Genomic DNA, 19533 nt, shown 5'->3' with positions numbered 1-19533 from the left:
ACAGGAATGCTCTCGGTCGCTACTGTTATTCAGCATTGTTTTGGAGATTCTAACTGATGCAATAAGAAAATTAAATGAAATATACTGTATAAATATTGGAAAAGAAGAGAAAAAATAATCTTATTTTTCAGTCTATTTAATAGTATACCAAGAAAACCCAAGAGACTCAACAACAAAAAATAGAACTATAAGAGAATTTGGTAAGGTAGCTTAATGAAAATTAAACAAAATATTCAATAATTTTTTTGCCAACAATAATTAATTAGACATGCAACACGGAAAAATGAAGTTACCCCATTTACAACAAGGCAAACTTTAAACATTTGGAATATGTTTAACAAAGATGGGAAGGGAGCTATGTAAAAATATAATTTTACTGAATGAGAAAATATGGTCGAAATTAATGGAGAGAGAACATTTTTGTGCATGGAAAGATCTCATAGAATAAAGGATCAGTTCTTCCCAATGTCATATAAATAATCCAATTTTCCAGAATATCATGTTATTGGAACTAGATGACATAATTATAAAGTTTATATGGATGAATGAATGTACCAAAATTGCCAAGAAAATATTCGGAAAAATCAATCATGAGAGGAGACTTATTCTACCAGAGACTAAAATTACTACAAAAAGATAGCAGTTGAAACAGTAAGTTTAGGAAAATATAAATAGATCAATTGAATAGACTAGAGAATCCAGAAACATATATATATATATATATATATATATATATATATATATTTATGTATATACATGAAAACTTAGTATAGGATACCATTTCATTTTAATGGGCATGGAGTGGGGGATAATGGCTTATTAAAAAATGATATGCACATAATTGACTCTCCACTCAGAAAAAAATAATTAGATCTCTGACTCGTACCATGTTTAAGAAAAAATTTAGATGGATTGCAAGGAGTCAATTTCATCTACAAAAATAATAGTTTAAGAATGATCATTTCTAAATGCCATCACTCATTACAATGAGTTAAGCTTCCGAAGTTAAGAGCTTTACATTAATTTTATCTTGCTATACATTTTGACAATTAAAGGGGATAAAAAGGTCAGTGGAGACCTCATAATACCACAGCCCAAATGACCAACAGTTTTTGCTAAAAAAATGATTTGGGAATATGCTTGGGGATTTTGAATCCTTTTTGGAAATGTAATGATATTAATATGTGCCTTCTTTTGTAACCATAAAATTGCATTCCATCTTTAAATTTTTAATCTTGTAACTAGAATTTTCAAAGATACTTTTATCCTAAAGGAATGAGCTGTGAAACTCATGGATGCTTCAGTTTGGTGTGCCCTAAAACCACAGTCAGTGATGCAAGATTTAAGACCCTTTTATCCTCGTTTTCTTCCTAGATATGGCATTAATAGTGAGAAAGAGGTTATTTACTATTTGTAAATTATAAAGATAGGTTAATATCAAAGGAATGGGTATTTGATATGTGTAAGAAGCACTGGTATTTGAGTATGGGGACCTGAATTCTGGTCACCATTCCACCATTAATGTGGATAAGTAATTGGATGTCACTGGGCCTCAATGTCCGCAGATGTAAAATAGATGTAATACTGTCTGCTACGTATCCCAGACACATTATGAAAATATAATGACTAAAGTCCTTGCTTGAGATTTGCTGCTACTATAGAAAGGGAAAAGTTACGTGGGAAGCTAGAAACGTGGTTACCTAAGACATTTCAGAATCAGACTGGGAATTTAAGATTGAGGGGTTTTTTTCATGTTATTTTGTATAATTTACAAACAGTAAACTTCATTCTTTTTACTTGTGCAATTGATGTGTTGTGGCTAATGTATATACCACAATAAAGATATAGAACATTTCCATCACTCAAAGTTCCTCTATGCCATTTTGTAGTCAATATCCTCCTCCCAGTCCAAGTCCTTGGTAAAACCCATCTGTTTTCTGTACCTATAGTTTTGCGTTTTTCAGATGTCATATAAATGGAATGGTATGATATGTAGCCTTCTGTCTCTGCCTTCTTTCACTTAGCATGATGCATTTGAGATTTGTCTATGTTGTGGCATATATCAGTAGTTCATTCCTTTTATTCTGCAAAGTAGTTCACTATTCCACTATCGAGATGTACCACTGTTTAACCAGTCACCAGTTGATGATGATTTGGGTTGCTGCTCGTTTTTGATGATTAGCAGTAAAGCTGTTGTAAGGTTGAGTTTTCACTACAATTTCTTGATTCAGTAAAATTATATGTTTTTGTCAACTTTTATAATCTTTCTATGTGTATACTTTTTTCAAATTTAACAGAAATTTGCTGTTGATCTTTCCTAAATTGTTATTAGAATCCAGGTTTAGAAGGGACTCCCTATATATGCTTAATGACACTCAAGGGATAAAAACAGATCAAAGCAAACTAAAGCCTCTTAAGCGATGCCCCTTTTTGTAGTCTGACTACCTTCTATAGATCCATTAGGATGAGCTTTCAGAAGTGCACAGCTGATCATAGGATACCACCATTTAAAGCACTCCAATGATTCCATAAAACCATTTAGTTAATAGCTCCTTTTTATTGAGTGTTTACAGAGCCTGACACTGTGCTAAGCATGTTTATTCATTACTTAATTCAATTCTTAGAACAGCCTTATTAGGTAGGTTATGCAGTGGCAGAGCTGAGATTTGAATCCTGATAATGTGGAAATATCTTAGAATGGAATTTAAGGCTTTTAGTATCTTGTTTTAGCCTACTAAGTGACACTTTCAACAGAGCAAAACCATTCATATATGTTTTTTGAGCATTTTATGCTTTTTCACATCTGGGTACTTCTACACACATTGTTCCCTCTGTCTGATATGTCCTGCTTGCCTAACTTTTATATATTGTCCAAAACTCAGATCAGATGCTTATAGTAGCCTACCTTCATACCAAATCTCTGTTCATGCCCAGTCTCCTATAATCTTGGATGACCTACCGTTAGAATTACTTGAAGTATTTCTTTGGTTCCTTTCTCTCTTTCTTTTCCTTCTGGTATTCCCATTACACTTATGTTACACCTTTTGTACTTCTCTCACAGTTCTTGGGTATTCTGTTCCATTTCTTTCATTCTCTTTTTTTTCTTTGCTTTTCAGTTTGGGAGGTTCCTATTGACATATCTTCAAATTCACTGATTGTTTTCTCGACCGTGTCCAGTCTATTAATGCTCCCATCAAAGGCATTCTTTATTTCTGTTACAATGATCTGATTTCTAGCATTTCCCTTTTGATTCTAAGAGTTTGCATCTCTCTTCTGTTCTTACATGTTGTCCATTATGTCTATTAGAGCTATTAACTAATTAATCGAACTTATTTTAAATTCCAAGTCTGATGGTTCCAAAATCTCTGCCATATCTGAATCTGCTTCTGATGCTTGCTCTCTCTTCAAACTGTACTTTTTGTCTTTTAGTGTGCCTTGTAAATTTTTGTTGAAAGCCTGACATAATGTACTGGGTAAAAGTAACTGAGGTCAGTAGGCCTTTATGGTGAGGATTTTATGTTTATCTAGATAAAAGTTAGACTGTTTTTACTGCTTGCTGTAGCTGTAGGTTTTAGAGGTTAAAATTCCCTTGTGTGGCCTTGTTTTTCACCCCCCTGTTGTTTTTGGGTTTTCCTAGAGACTTCTTAAGTAAGGTCTGAGTTGTGTGGTTCTTTCAGGTGTAATATCTTGTTACTATACAGGAGCCCTATTGATGTGTTGGTAAGGTTTGGGGGTAAGGAGAAGTAATCTATAATTCTATGATTAGATTTCAGTCTCTTAGTGAGCCCTGTCCCTGGGCTGTGACCATCACAAGTGCTCTCAGCCTCCTCACCCACATTAAAGGAGACAGGGAGGATAGGGAGAGCTGAAACTGGCTATTTTTCTTTCCTCACTTCAAAGGCTGGATGAGGCTGGAGTTGGATATTTTTCTTCTCCCACTTTGAAGGCTAGCGGGGGCTGGAGTTGCATATTACCCTTGCTCCAGATCCTTTAAGAGTTGGCTGTCATTAAGAGCAGAGCTCTTTGGGTATTTTCAAAATGGTTGCTTTCATCCTTTCTCTACCAGAGGTATGAGGGGATTTTTCTCTGATATTAACCCTGAGAATCTGGTGGACCTCCTGTTGGTAAAACTCACAAAACTGTGACCCCACCCCCCAAGACTGGGCCCTCAGGGTTTTTTATTTCACAAGCTAGTTCACACTCAGTCTCTAGAAACTAGTCAATTGTGCCTTAAGTTTTCCTACCAGTTGCTGGCTCTTGTGGCTGCTTCAGCTTCCAGTAAACTGTGATTGTCTGTGTTCAACTGTCTCTCCAGATTCTGGGGCAGTCATTTTCATTGTGACTTCAATTATCTGATGAATATGAGAAGAATTGTTAATTTTCAGGTTGTTCAGCTTTTTTCTTGCTGTGAGGATGGGAGTGACAACTTCGAAGCCCTGTACACATTGGATGGGAAACTGGAAGTCAACCCCAGCATTAGAATTAGAACTTTGGATTGTCTTTTGGATTGTCCCAGACTCCTATTAGGAATGTGAGTCACATTAACTCCTGGCAGTCATAAACATACCATGATAGATGTATATGTAATCTGAAAGCAGAGTACTGAGAGTAATAACAATAATAGAATAAGAGTTAATATTTATTGATTGGTTTTAGCATGTGATACTCTATATTACAGAGCATTTACATACATTATCTAATTTAATCCTCATAATCACTCCTTTTGGTAAATATTATTATTATCGCCACCTGTTGTTTATAGGTGACACATCTGAAGCTTAGATCAATTAAGTAGTATGCTCAAGAACATGCAATTTGGGATTTCAACCCAAGTGTTTGAGTCTAGAACTTATATTCTTAACCACTGTGAACTACCAGCTTCAACATTAGAACTGTGAAGATAGAAGGTTGGATAAATAGAACTGGGGAGGGGAAGGACTCCCTGGAGTGGATTATCATAGGTATTTGGAGTTAGAGATAGGGATGAAAAGGTTAAGGTTGATACCTAATTCACAATTGTGCTCCTATCTCTTTCATCTTTAAATCGAAGAAAGTTCAGGTTCACTACAGATTGTTAGGCAGATGACTAGATGCTCTATGAAATAGTCCACTCTCTAGGGGAAAAAAAAGAAGTTGGTCTCAGGGAATTGGTGTTAGGTATTCGAACAAAGCTGCTTTGAGGACCAGAGGTTCCACGATTGGCTTGTGGTTGCATAGCTGCTTTGTGTCTGAGCCTCATAATCAGAATAAATATTTAAATAACTCTTCCTGGTGTTCTTGCCGTAAAGAATGAGTCATGTGCTCTAAATAGCACTGAAGTAGCCTTGACCAACAAATCAAACTGATCAAAAAACACCTGTGTGTATGATGCTGCTAGCTAGAAGTAGACTGTGAATACAATGGTAAATATATCAGGGTGGAAACCCCAAGGTCCAAATGTGGCTGGCAACAGGTTACTTCAAGGGGCTTCGTCAAAAGAGGTTTTTGTTGTGCATCCTGGGCTCCCAACCCAGCAACCGGTGGCAAGTGACATCTGCCACCCAAGAAGACTGAGAGGGAGGGAAACTTTAAGGGCTAACATTATTTTGAGTGAGCAAGGATGTTGTCCTACAATAAATTGCTCTATGAGTAGACAGCCAGGCTGTGCACTGGAGTTATTTGTTGAACTTTGGCACCTCTAGCAAAACTGGTCTTCTGAAAAATCTTCAAGTTGATGAAGTTTATTGTAATAGTCTCAGGGGCATTACGTAATAGGCGAATTGCACACTGAGAACAATATTAAGGGCTTACACACATTTAAGACTTTGGTGGCTTGTCCTTGCCTCCGATAAATAACCATTTTGAAACTTGACCTATGTACTTCAAACATCTTTGCCTAACAAGCTGTCAGAATTCAATTAAACAAGTCTGGGAACAATGAGGTATGGCAATGTTGTCTGTCCGCTAGGAAAGAGGTGATGGGAAGATTGGGGGCAGGAGAGAAGCAGTGACAGTAGTAAGACTGGCAGCCAGCCGTTTAAGCAAGAGATGCTGCAAATAATGGAGTGAAGAGCCTGGAAGACTTCTGAGAGTCGATATAGGCACCCAGGTGTGGGTAGGATTGCCAATGAGTTAACTTTGTGAAGGATTGGTTGGTGGGGGCAGGATGGTCATCTATAAGGCTTTTCTGAACAAAATATAGCTCCTCTACCCACCTGCTAGGATTAGTGTTAGAGTGGCCTCTTAGGAAATATACATTTTCAGTAGGTTAAAGTAGTCTGTTGCTCGGGCATGCTTAACCAATTAGTGAAGATTTGCTTTTATCTGATTATATCAGCACCCGTTTTCAACAAGCATAGCTTGAGGTTTGGAGGAGACATAATCTACGATTGGGAAAGTTTAGGGATGAAAAACGTTCTCTGTTTTCAATGACTGCTATATATAATGCTGCCCAATAAGAGTGTAATGAATAAACTTTGCAAGCCTCTGGGATCTGGCTGCTCCCATGATAGTGTATACTGTCCCCATATGCAGAGTAAGAAATTGAGACCTAAGTAAGTTAAGCAAATTTGCCCAAGAACACGGAACTTGAGTGAACTCTAGATTTTGACCTAGAGCTGTGTTGCTCTAAAGACAGTTTGCCTTTTCATTTATACTACATTGTCTCCAGAGGGGTGGAGGTGACTTGACGAAAAATGTTCCTATTTCACAGTTTAAAAAAAAAAAGAACCATCTATTGGGTACAAAGAATCCTTTATAAGGCTAGATGGCAATTTGGAAATCACTTGGGACTATCTAGATCTATCCCAAAGAACGTGTACAGATTCCAGGCTGTTCTTCATCAGGAGTCATTTTATAATTCCTATTCACTCTTTAGATTTTACTTCCTTGGAAAATGCAAAATAGTATGCCGGGAAAATGAAAATGGTTATAGCTAATTGCGTCTGGACTTTCTCCCTAAAATGACATTAGAAAATGATGCCATTTGTCTTTGAATAAAATGAGTGTGTGGGCTCATTTGCCCACCCCCACCACCGCTATGTGAAAGTGAAGCAGCTCAGTTTTCATTTTCCTTTCCTTTCAAAATGCCCAGAGGGACCATATTTTTGTTTAATGACCTTCAGAATGATTCCTTAGAAATCTGAGGCTATCAGAGTTGGAAGCAATGCGAAAATAATTGTGGATTATTATTGTATGACGATAGTGGCAGCTGGGCTATTTTTTTTTCTTTCTGTTCAGACTTTCTTCTTCATTTTCCCAGAAACCTTATATCCCAAGGTTTAACTCAGAAGCAAATCTCATATAGGTGATAAACCTTGCCAGACATAGTACGTAATACAATTTCAGACAGACCCTTAACTGTTCTTTGGAAAGACCCTAGGGAGTAAAGCAGCATTATATCTAGATGCCCTAGATAGTATTACTTTTATTTACTCCCTGACAATGTTAGTGGGTAATTGTGGTGGACAAAAAGCAAGCATATCTCTTAAATATTGTACCTGTGAACTTAAGCGCCAGTTTTTGTGTTTTGTTGTCAAAACTCCTGCTATCATAAAAGAAAAAAATTTGTTACAGTAAAAAACTAGTAAACGGGTACTCACCCTTCCAAATCATTTTACACATGCAAGCATGCAGAGCTGGGGATTGAGAGCACCGATTCTACACTTATGTGAATGTTTAGGATGTGTATGTGTGGAGGGCGGAGGTAGGGGGTGGAGATAGAAGAGATGTTGTATATACCCTAGATTGGAAAGTGGAATATGTTCTCAACTATTATTCACATCATCTGCCTCACCATCAATTTTTTTATTGCCTTAACTGACGGATTCAGAATTTAGATGATAAAATGCTTTTGCTTTGATTATTTAGCACTCCCTCGCAGCTATCCCTTACACTTCCACTGATGCTTGTACAGCTTTTGGTCACCATTTTGGTTGAACATTTGACATGAGTGGTAGGCAAACTGGAACAATATCTAAAAAAGTAGTCTGAGAAAACCCCCAAAAAGCAAAGCCACTTGGCTGACTATTTTTACATACTTGGCTATTGCTATATCCTTGTCACTCTCTGAAAAAGAGTTAAACATTCCTTTGTAGGGAAGTCCAATTCCAGTAGCAATACTCCCTCACATTCCCATCAGGAGAGTAGAAGAACTGGCTTCAAAACCCCAATCTTATTCTCTGGTCATATATCAGTGTACCCAGAAAGTAAGTGGATAATTTCCTTGTTCTGTTACTAAAATAAAGTGTGTCCTTATTTTACCTGACTATGTTTCTAGAGAACTCATTAAGCATAATTTTCCAGACCCTCTGCTCTACCACTCAAATGGATCTCTTGACTATGGGGAGGGAAACTCTGGACTATTAGTATTAGTCTTTATTATAAGAAGTAATTAATGAAACCAATGTAGACTCCATTGTCAATGTAAAAGCCTATTATGAATTTTTAATAATGCCTTGTAGTATGCTGTGTTGCTAAATGAACACTATCCTCTTAGGACTCTTAGGAAATATCCCTGCCAAATAGAAAGAACCAGGGCATTATAACGACATTTAGCAACTTTTAAGGTTCTGCTACACCTTTTTTTGCATTTGGGGAGCTTGTATGCTTTCCTACTTTTGCAGAATGTCTCTAAAGACATTCTGCTCTTGGGATCAGGCCTTTAACGTGGCTGTTAGAGGGATAGTTGTGATATTTGAAATGGACGCAATAAGACACAATTGTGATATTTTCTGGCCATTGACTTAACTTTTTAGTTACATATTTTGAAAACTAAAGAAAAGACTAAAAAAAAGTGAATCTACATACTTGCCAGTACTAAGACTTAGTGATGTGAATTTTTATTTTTCGCTTACTTGCAAATATTTTCTCTGCAGGAATGCAAGCCAAAAATGTGGAGAAGCATAATAATACAGAAAGGAAATGCTCTTCTAATCCAGGAAGTTCAAGAAGAAGATGGAGGAAATTACACTTGTGAACTTAAGTATGAAGGAAAACTTGTAAGACGAACAACTGAATTGAAAGTTACAGGTAGGAATTGGTTCTACCAAATTATGGCAAGTGAGACTTGAAATATAATTTGGTACAGGAAGGAACAGTTTCCTACAAAGTGCCAAATTGCTGCGAATTTAGAATTGGCTGCAAATCAAATAGTTGGGAAGCTTACTGTTAATAAGTTGTACTGATAAGCTATTTGTGGAATATGAACAATTAACTTAGGGAACAAGGGCCCAATTGATGCATATATGTTCTCTGCCTTTATGAAAGGTTCTTAACTCTTCAAGATGTCATTGATTGTTACTAAGTATCTCAGAAAAGATATGCTGGAACCACTTTGAAATGCTGACAACCCATATGTGGGATCTCCTTGCAGGTGAAGTCTCCCTCAGAATGAGGTTCTGTAGCGCTTTTGAAATGAAATCTTCTTGGACTGCATCCAAAATTCATTTATGCAAAGTTGCTCATAAATGAGTGATGTCGTCATGAGCTTCTAGTGATTCTTGAATGAAGCAACTTCAAAAGAGTAGCATGCACATGTGTTTTAAATCTGAAGTAAACGCAAAGTGTAAACTAGTAATTCTACTCATAGTAGTGGAAGAGAGAAACTCAGGTTATTCTTTTCTGGTGGAGAATATTAGAAAGTAATTTTCAGACACATAGGACAGAACCTGATACCACAAAATTTATCCCTGAGAATAGATATGATGTAACCTAAGAAACTGACAAAAAGTCTACCTGATATTTTTCCTGAGCAAACCTTGAATAATTTTCTTCTTATATATGTTTTAGATGTGTGTGTGTGTGTGTGTGTGTGTGTGTGTGTTTAAGAATATACACACACATTTGTATTGTGGATAAAATCTGGGACATGGTAAAATTTGACATTATCCAGACAATTGTAATATCAATTACATTAATTATGATTAATGCACTTGGGCATTACCTGTTTATTATAAAGTACTCTTGCTAATGTTAGGAATACACATTTTCTTCGATATTATTTTTGTTTATAACTAGCTGAGCTTTTTGGGGTAATGGTAAAGTCAATCCACTAATAATGACACTTGCTGAGTAAGTTCATTACTATAAATCCTGTATTTAATTGTTTTTGATCCCCGAGAGTCAAGTGGGGTTTTTTTGTCTTTTTCAAAAGTCTGAATGTTAACACAAGGAGTAAACAACTATTTTTATTAGAAATTAATATATATATACTTTAGCTCACTCTCTCTTCTATTGCATGACACTTTTGTTTTGTAGTCTGAATGCGTAGAGTTCCTTCTGTGAAGGTTTAAATTATTCTTTTCATTAGAATTGCACGTTTTGTCCCCCATGAGCTTTGAAAATAGCTACCATATTGGGACAATCCCAAATAGCAAAGATCTGCTTTTGATTAATTTCTGATTTCCTCATCGCAACTAGAATTCCTGCCTCATTCAGGCAGAAGAGTCAATGACAGGCAGTTATATATCATTAATAAGTCACCTGACTGTGCACAAATACTAGCAGCATCACCACTTTGACCATAATCACACAATCCTTATCAGATGCTTGCAGAGCACTTCTATTTGGGTATCATTTACTAACGTTTGTAACATTATCGTGTTTGGCGTAGATTTTAGGCTGGACCAGAATAAAGTAAACAGCAAATCTTTTTCATGCTCTCATTTAATGGGTTATGGTAACGAGACATTTGCTTCTTTAATTGCTTTTTAGAATCTGGAAAAGCAGAACTAGAGCTACTTATTTTGTGCATTTTATAAGGCGTTAGTTCACTTGCCTTCCGCTTTTAGTATAGTTGCACAGTGGAGTTAAATTTTACCTGATCTCTACCTCCCAGACTTTAATGTGTATCAGAATCATGTGGAAGAACCCAGGTAAGGTGAAGGTGAGGCTCTTTAAATACTGATTTCCAGAGCTCTCTCCCGAATTCTAATTCAGTGCATCAGTAAGCCTGGGAATTTGCCTTTTTGTCCATGTGATTCTGCTGCATGCCTTCTGAGGATCGTGCTTCGAGAAACATTAACAGAGAATGGTGCTAAAGAAGTCAAAGTCATAGGTTTGATTTCCTCGTGAGCATGTTAGTTCATACACACATACACACCCGAAACTAATTTTTATAGTCCCCAAGTTGTTTCACTTCAGCTCCAAAGAGCTGTCGTGAAAATACAGGTCCTTGGTCACGGAGGGAAACCTGTCAGGAATGTGTGGATAAAGCAGCTTTAATCACTGAAATAATAACTTATTCACTTATAATTTAAATAAAAATGGTAATTCAAATAATCGAATAATAATTCAAATCTATCTTGGGTCAGTGGTCATTGTTCATTTGAGAAGATACCAAGTTTATATAATTATTCACACAGTTCAAGTGTTACGCTTGATGTAGAAACAAAATGGAAGTTAAGAGGTTGCTCTCTGAAGGTTAATTCTTATTTATAATATTATACAAGTGACATTGTGCCTTGTAAATTTTTAAACACATATATATAAATGTATTAAATAAATATTATATTTAGTATTTTCTCAGTATTGTATAGCAATTAACAGATTGTTCTCTCATGACTGAAAATATAAAGCTGAGATTATTTAAAGCATAACTCACTCATACTTGTTTTGAGTTTAACAATATGCAGGAATGAGATAGGACTTTTAATATGAAATGAATAGGATTGGTTAATTGCCAAATTATGTAGGTAGAGGTTCGTAAAGATTGTGTATTGTAAGTATGCAAGTTTTCAAAGATTATCAAAGTTTCAAAAGGTTATTTTCTGACTGCTCTTTTGAAGTTCATAAATCTGAGAAATATTTCTTTAGTAAAACAAGTGTTCTCTTGAAGCATGTAGGTGCTACTTACTTTAAATAGATGAGTTATAAAAAGATCAAGATATGCAAAACTGATGAATTAAAAGGTAATCATTGGCTTTATGAAATTACTTTTTCCATATAAAAGAATTTGTCATAGCATTTCTTTAAATAGCCAGCTTTCCTACTGCATTAAAATAGGATTTGATTTAAATACAACTTTTCCGGAACACTGTTAATATATAAACCATAGCAGACCTGTGTGATGTTATTGTGGAAATTTCTTTGTGTTCCTTTGGAGGTTCCAGATGAGTAGGGAGGAGTTTAACACAAACAGACGTGCACAATAGCGTGTATATGTCATTTGGCAAAGAGGCCAACAGCTAACAGACTTATTTCCCACAGCCTATTTTAGGAGGCTATTTGCTATTTTACAGATATTTTTCTTTTATTCTCACATTGAATTTTGTGCAGAGGGTCACTTGAAGTGATAAGGAGAGAAGGGAGGTTTGCCTACATGATGGTGAGAAGGTAGAACAGGTGATAATGGAAAAAGCAGGAGAAGAGGAGTGGGAGAGGGTGGGCAAGATAATGGAATAGGGTCTCCTGGGATTAGAGGAGAATGTCTGCCTTGAGAAGGTCAAAGGCAGAAAAATTATAGGGGCTCTCAGTAATGAACACGAGCAGGAAACCAGCACTAATTAACTGTATTTGGAAGATAATTTACCATTCACCTGGCAAATCATTCACAAATGCATGATTTTATGGATCTCTTTAGAAATGCACATTGTCTATTTAGAAAAAACACTAACTTGTTCTCTGGTGAATATACAAATAATACCCTTCCTCCTGATTATTGTAGACAGATCTAAAGTTCCTGATTTGGGACTCTTCACACATCAGGGATAATTTCTTAACCCATTGGTGTCTGAATGCCATGGCTAAAAAGAGAGGTTTATTCTGTGGGTATTTTTCAAATATTTGCTGCCGATTTACTAGTAAGCAATAGGAGCAATACAATCTGGACATGCAAAGCTTGGTAAAACTGCAAAGTGGGAATTGGGATCAGTCTTTGGGGAAGATGTTCAAATGCATGCCTTCAGTAAGTGCTTTTAATTTCACTCTGCAGAGTTAAAACTAACTGTAGTGCACTGTTGCAGGTGTCATTTAGGCTGCATAGCTTGTTAGAATAACCTTCCTCTGGTGTGGAGAATGACAGCTATTTACTCTCAGAGAAAGCAATTCCACATCAGGTTTGAAAACAGACTTTTTCTGGCCCCGGCTCTTTGTTCCTTTATGCCTGTACTGTTGATGCTGAGACATTGGGGTGAGAGTGGGTTGAGGAAAAACAGTGGAACATAGAGATGTGGTGGAGAGTTGGGGGAATAAACAGAAGTGGAGATTCTGACTGAATAATAATACAACAGGAAAAATGATCTCTGAGCCAACAACTCTGTCACAATCATACTAGGGGCCCCCAGAGAGCTAATAGCTATTGAGACACCACTGTGTGGCAGATATTGTACTTAATGTTTTTCATTCGTTTTCTCATTTAATCCTCACAACAACCATATGAGTGTGGATAGTATTATTGTCCTCATCTTATAGAGGAAGGAACTAAAACTCAGAGAGGTGAGTGACGTGCCCAAGGTCACTTACTTTGTAATTAACAGAGCATGGATATAATCTAGGTTTTTCTGACTGTCAAATATAACATTTTAACCACCACCAAGCACAAATCATACAATTTCATATACAAAACATGTTAAATACATTGAAAACAGATGCCAAAATATTGATCACCATGTCCATCATAACACTATAATGTCCTTGTTGGACATTCACCATTTGGTTTTCAATAGTTCTCTATTGCAATTTAGATACCTCTGATGAGGATACATTCAACATTTTGGAGCTTAGTCTTTAGCTCCCAGTGAGCACCTTAGATCAGATCAGTAGGAGTGGGACACAGAAATAAATCTGAGCTTAGGATGGTGTCAGAAATGAAGCAAGGAAAAGTGTAATGGCAGGAAAAGCAAGAATGTATGGAAGATGGAATTTGTCAAGCTTCACGTTTTGGTGCCATATGGCCCTATTAATGTGAAAATCTGCATTTGTTTAAAAAGTGGATTCCAGGGAGGTTCATTGCAGTTATGACAATGATTTCAAGCTAGTGGAAGTGATGCAATGGAGAATAGTCTAGTTAAACAATGTTGATTCAGTTGATAAAGACCAACGAACGCATAAAACAGTGCCTACTCTGTGCAACAAGGAGCTCAGGATTCAAATTTCCAGTGTGGTTCTGAAAGCAGAGAGGTAGAGATGGAATTATGTTCCCTTTGGAACGTGTGAAAATTTTAAGTTTGTTCATTAGAATAGTGTTCCCCAAACTGTGTTCTGTGGAGCTCCAATTCCAAGAGACGTTAATAGTCATTTCTGAGAGAGAGAAAGGAGAGCAGGGCAGGAAAGTGGAAAGAGGTTCTGTAGCAATGTGTTTATCTGCTGGGTCAAAGTTAAACAGTTTTCTCGTTTGCAAGGCATCTCAGGGCATCTTAGCACATATAATATTCTAATACGTATTGTAATTTTCTAAAAAAGAGGATGGGATATAGTTTAGGACATTTCCTAAACTTGTATGACCACATAACACTTTTTTTCCCTGCTCAGAGCATCTGAGGAGTCCAAGTTTCCATAGAAAAAACTGTAAGAATGCTAAGTGATTACCTAGCTCTGTTGGCATCCTACTAATGACTACGTATCTTCAATAGTTTCAATAAGATGCTTAGTGGACATTAATTTCGTGTTATAATTATAATCTTTGATTGTTTTCTGTTATCTTATTTTTCTCAACTAGCCTATAAGCTCCTCAAGGACAGGTATTTGCTGACTTTTCTTTATCTCCCCAAGTGCCGAGCAGGTAGTAGGTATTCAAACATTATGTGTCGCTTGGATTGGGTGGGTGCTTATGTCGTTGGTGAGTGCTTTGGTTGGGTACAAATAAGACAGCTTTCTATTTGTAGAGACGTTATAATTTCAAAGCACTTTTACTTGTGGGATCTCATTCTGTTTCTCACAGAACTTTGTGGTGTTGACAGCAAAGATAGTATTTTTTTTTCTGCAGAGTAAATTAGGTTTTAGAGAGTTTAAACCATTTGCCCTGGGATGGCAGTTGGTGAATGGCGTGGCCAGGACTAGAACCCCCATCTTCTGATTCCTAGTACAGTGCTTTCCTGTCCTACCCCACTGTTTCTCTGCCCGTAGTCCCTTAATCCTGTGTTCTGGGCCAGAAGAAAAGATGCAACCCCAGGAGGACACCAGAGTTGCTGTCTCCAGAGGTTAGGTTTAAGGATATCTGAAATAACCTGTTATTTAAAATGTTCATTTCCCAATCCATTGTTTTGACTTTAAGAAGAAATAGCCCTAATTCTATTCCTAATATAAAAGGAGAAGCATTTGCTGCTGATGGCTAAATCCAAACCAGCCAAGGGGTAGTGCCCTAATCAATACTCCAATGCTTCTAGAAGTCAGGCAGGTCATGCACCTGAGTGGGTGTGTGAGGCAGGAGGGAGGGGCAAGTTGGAGAGTACTAGTAGCACCAACTCAGCCTTAGCTGATTGTTGGCTTATGAGATTAAGGATCCAATACTGCTAGGCCTTCTAATTTTTGAAGAAATGCTAGAGGTCTGGATTTTATGTGAAAATCCCTGACCTGTAGAGCAGTGTGTAGACCAAATAAGACATATCTGTTTTATTCAGTTTGGGGGCTGCCTGTTTGTGGCCTATGCCTTCAAGTCATATTTATTTATTTATTTATTTATTTATTTATTTATTTATTTAGGTGAGGAAGATTGTCGCTGAGCTAACATCTATGCCAATCTTCCTCTATTTTGTATGTGGCATGATGTTGCCACAGCATGGCTTGATGAGCAGTTGCAGGTCCACGCCGGGGATCCAAACCCGTGAACCCCTGGCCTCCGAAGGAGAGTGCATGAACTTAACCACTGTGCCACCGGGCTGGCCCCTTAAAGTAACTTTTAAACAAGCAACTGACTGTGTGCCTGGCTCAGACTCTACTCCAATATTTCCATCTCCAGCAGGTGGTGGAAAAAAACTGTAAGTGGCCTGGAGAGCAGTTAACAGACAAACTGAGAACAACACTCAAAAGCCATCCTAATCACACCATCCAATAGACTGGTCGATCTAAGCAGAGAGTGAAGGGCACAATTTATGGATGTAATACTACAGGAGGGGTATTGACAAATTGATCACCTTACGGAGAAGAGCGATTTAGATGATGAAGCAAGTTGGTCTCAAATGTTACAGATAAATGAAGAGCCCTGGGGATAAAACACCTGCCTTGAAGCTGTCCCAAAGCAGTGTGATGTGAAGCACTGAGGGGTGCAAATTGTTGGCATGTGTTTTCTCTCCTTCATGTTCTCTCTGAGCAGCCAGTTAACATGATCTGAATGTGTGTATCCTAATTATCACATGAGAATGTATCTGGTTTATACCTTTTGTGTGACTTAATGAGTAAAGACCTCAGCAGTCGATAGTCCTTGGCTACATTAAGGGAACTTTCACATGACTGACTGTGCATTTCATAATTGACTGTGCTTTTGCACAGTCGCAGGTGCAGAAATCTCATGACCAAAACCGGCTTGCAGCAGCTCCTTTGCCTTTCCTCCAAGGCCTCTCTCTCCCTTTCCAGGTGACCCTGGCCTTTCCCAGCCTACCCGGCCGACTCTGAAGGTCTTTGTCCCTTCTCTGACTCCTTTAATGCCCTAATGCCCTGTCTTCTCTGTAGCCCATCTCCTCAGATCCTGGCTTTCTGCTGAGGCTAATCTAATACCTCAATGAGATAAAGAATTCATGACTGATAATGGCCAAAAATGTTTCCCTTCTCAACTAAAATATTTGCAATTGAATAGATATTTCAATTCTGTAACTCATAGGCATGACTAATGGTGGGAATTTCTGGCAGCTTCGCAGTGCCTGTGGGGGACCCTTCTCAGAGTGTCACGATTCATACCCTGCAGGTGGCTGCTTGCTCCCTCTAGAAACAAGGTCAGCTCTGCTCATGACCTTGGGGGACTAGGAGGAAAAAACAGCCTGCTTAGAATTAGTGGGACGGAGGGCCTTGAGTGTCACTCTAAACAGTGATTTTTACTTCCCCTTCTTCTGCCAGTGTTGTTTTGTCTCTTCTTTCTCTCCCTTATTTCCCTGTCTGTGCCTCAACCTATCACACAGGGCTATTCATTAACCCTGTTGGTGACAGCCAGAATCAAAGAGATTTCCAGTCTCTGTCCTAGGAAAATGTTTGTGTCATGTTTCTATGCCCTACAGGGAGGTGAACGAACACTATTAACGGTCCCATCAGCAGAAAGACGATCTTGTTTCTCTGAAAAGGGACTGTGAAAACATTCATTCCCGTGGGTTTATTTCGCAAGTAGCTGTGTAGGAGACCAGCTTAGAGGGCTAAAGATGAGCAAGTTAGAGCACGTGACAGCGGGATATGACAAACGTGCCCAATCCAGGCCAGTTCCGCTCCAATGGCTCTCTTCCAGCACCTGAGGTGATCATTGACTCCTTGGCTGACTTCTCTGACTTAAGTGTCTGGGAGGGAGTTCTTGGGAAGGGATTGCATCATGACTTTTAGGTGTGTAGGCCCCTGAGCTCCATGCGCACAGATTTTCCTAGGTCCATTATGTTCACTTGTGAGAGTCTCAGCTACCTTGTTCTCCCCGAGCCTGAAAACAGTGGTTTGAGCAAGCTGAGACTATTCTATCAGCCACCCCTCTAAAGGAATGAAAACTAGGAGCTTTGTCTGGCAGGAGATCAGTCATGAACTAGATCCAATAGAATGGAGCAGATGCTCACAGAACATCCATTTATTGGGTCAGGCATTGTACTTTACAACTGGTCAAAGTTAACAACCTTGGAAGGTTGATAATATTTCCTCTTTTTTGTAAGGGAAAAAATGGAGACTCAGAGAGGCTAAGTTACTTGTCTGTGATCACAAAGCTAGTAAGTGACTGAACCCACATTGTTCCAAACCCTTGCTCCTAAAGTCACCTGCTACAAACTATTTGCATGGCTCCTGCACACAACAGTGCTCAATAAATACCATTAGTTCCATTCCTTCCTCCTTGCTTGCCTGCTTCATGCCCTTTAGCTCCTCTTTGCCAAGGCACATTTGCACTTCTGTACTTCCGCCATGAAGACTTTACAGATTAAACTCATTTTACAATCACCTGTTTCTTTCTCCTAAATTCCCTTGGCAACTTTGCAAAAGTTTTACCACCCCGTCTGACACAAATCTATAATGAATTATCTTAGAGATCTGCGTTGTTTGGGTTCTGTCTCACCAGTTAGATTAATGTCCTCCAAGATCTGTTGTTCCCCATACAAAAGTTTGCCTTCACATCTAGGTACAGCGTGTAATTATGGAACTAGGAACTGTGCTCTGTGTTTTCACGTATATGATTTCATTTAAGCATTTCAAAATCCTGTCATTTTAGCCTCACTTTACGGATGTTGAAGTTGAAATTCAGAGAAGTTAAGTAACTTTCTCAATGTTCTACAGCAATTAGACAATAGCACTGGAATGAAGATTCAGGTTGTTGTTGCTTTCTGAATGCCTGAACCCCTCCCACTAGTAAGTGCTTGTAGAACTGTACATTGCTTATAGCACTATAACCTTATTTGACTAAAGCCAATTTTCTTACATGTAGAAGGATAAGACCTTTTGCTGAGAAAAAGATCTAGACAAAGCTGCTTCTAAGAAATATATGTATATATGAATTTTAGCTAAACAAAGAATTTGACTTAAGAGAAGACCTGTAGAAAACTGTGAAAACTTGATTTGTTGCCTTGGACCCTGCTTCAGGATCAGAAAAACATGATTCCAAATCCTCAGCCTGACAGTAGCCATATGATTTTGAGAAAAATTATTTACTCTTCTAAACCTCAATTTTTTCCCCATGTAAAATGGAGAGGTGTTGCTGTATTGAATGAAGAAACTATATGAAAAACACTCAAAATGGCAGTTTGGAAATAGTAGTTACTAAATAAGTGATATTAATTATTATGATTAGTATCATTATCATCATCATCATTATTATTATTACTGGAAAGCTTGCAAAGATGAACTCACAGCCATTTTACCACAAGAACGCAGCCTGACAAATGGTCTAAGACAGATTGCTATTTTTAATAGGGTGCTTCATTTACAGGGGATGAATTTTAAAAATTAAAAAGTTAACCAGGAGCTATTACAAACTCAAATAAATATCTCTTTACATAGATATTTCAGGCAAAACTATTTAGTTCAAGGAGATATAATCATGTGGAATAATTTGTCAATTAAGGCTGTCAGAGCAAATATTGTTGTCTGTGTAAATGAGATTTTGCAGCCAGCAAGACATTTTAATGATGTGTGAGCCAAGAGCAAAGGCTGCTGAGACAAAGCTGAGGTGGAAATGAGTCCTAAGGACAAGCATGTTAAGGAGAGTGGCCTTTTCCTGTCCAGCAATTCCTTATGTCATTATGATTCATCACTGGTGGTTTATAAAGGCAGTTAAATGGCCTCCTTTGGCTGTCAAATAGGAAAATAATTCATCAGTTTGAGTCCATAAATCATTTCCTGGTACCGGGAGTACTTTGTTATTGTTAGGAGTCTCTCTGTGATTTGGCACTTTTCTCCAGTGGGAATCCTGAGGAGCAACTGGGAAGCACTGGATGCAGAACTCTATGT

General features: G+C 37.8%; 1 protein-coding gene across 1 annotated transcript in view; it reads left to right on the top strand.

The window, feature by feature from the left end:
• Positions 1-19533, top strand: part of IL1RAPL2 (interleukin 1 receptor accessory protein like 2) — a 965470-nt gene that overhangs the window by 534628 nt on the left and 411309 nt on the right. Inside the window, exon 5 of the mRNA XM_046673670.1 lies at positions 8856-9009. Within this exon, the coding sequence (XP_046529626.1) occupies positions 8856-9009 (154 nt within the window). The remainder of the gene's footprint in view (positions 1-8855; positions 9010-19533) is intronic.

This window comes from Equus quagga, chromosome 10 (genome assembly GCF_021613505.1).
Source record: "Equus quagga isolate Etosha38 chromosome 10, UCLA_HA_Equagga_1.0, whole genome shotgun sequence".
Taxonomy (NCBI): domain Eukaryota; kingdom Metazoa; phylum Chordata; class Mammalia; order Perissodactyla; family Equidae; genus Equus; species Equus quagga.
Note: the sequence above shows the minus strand (reverse complement) of the source record. Positions and strands in the feature narration are given on the sequence as shown.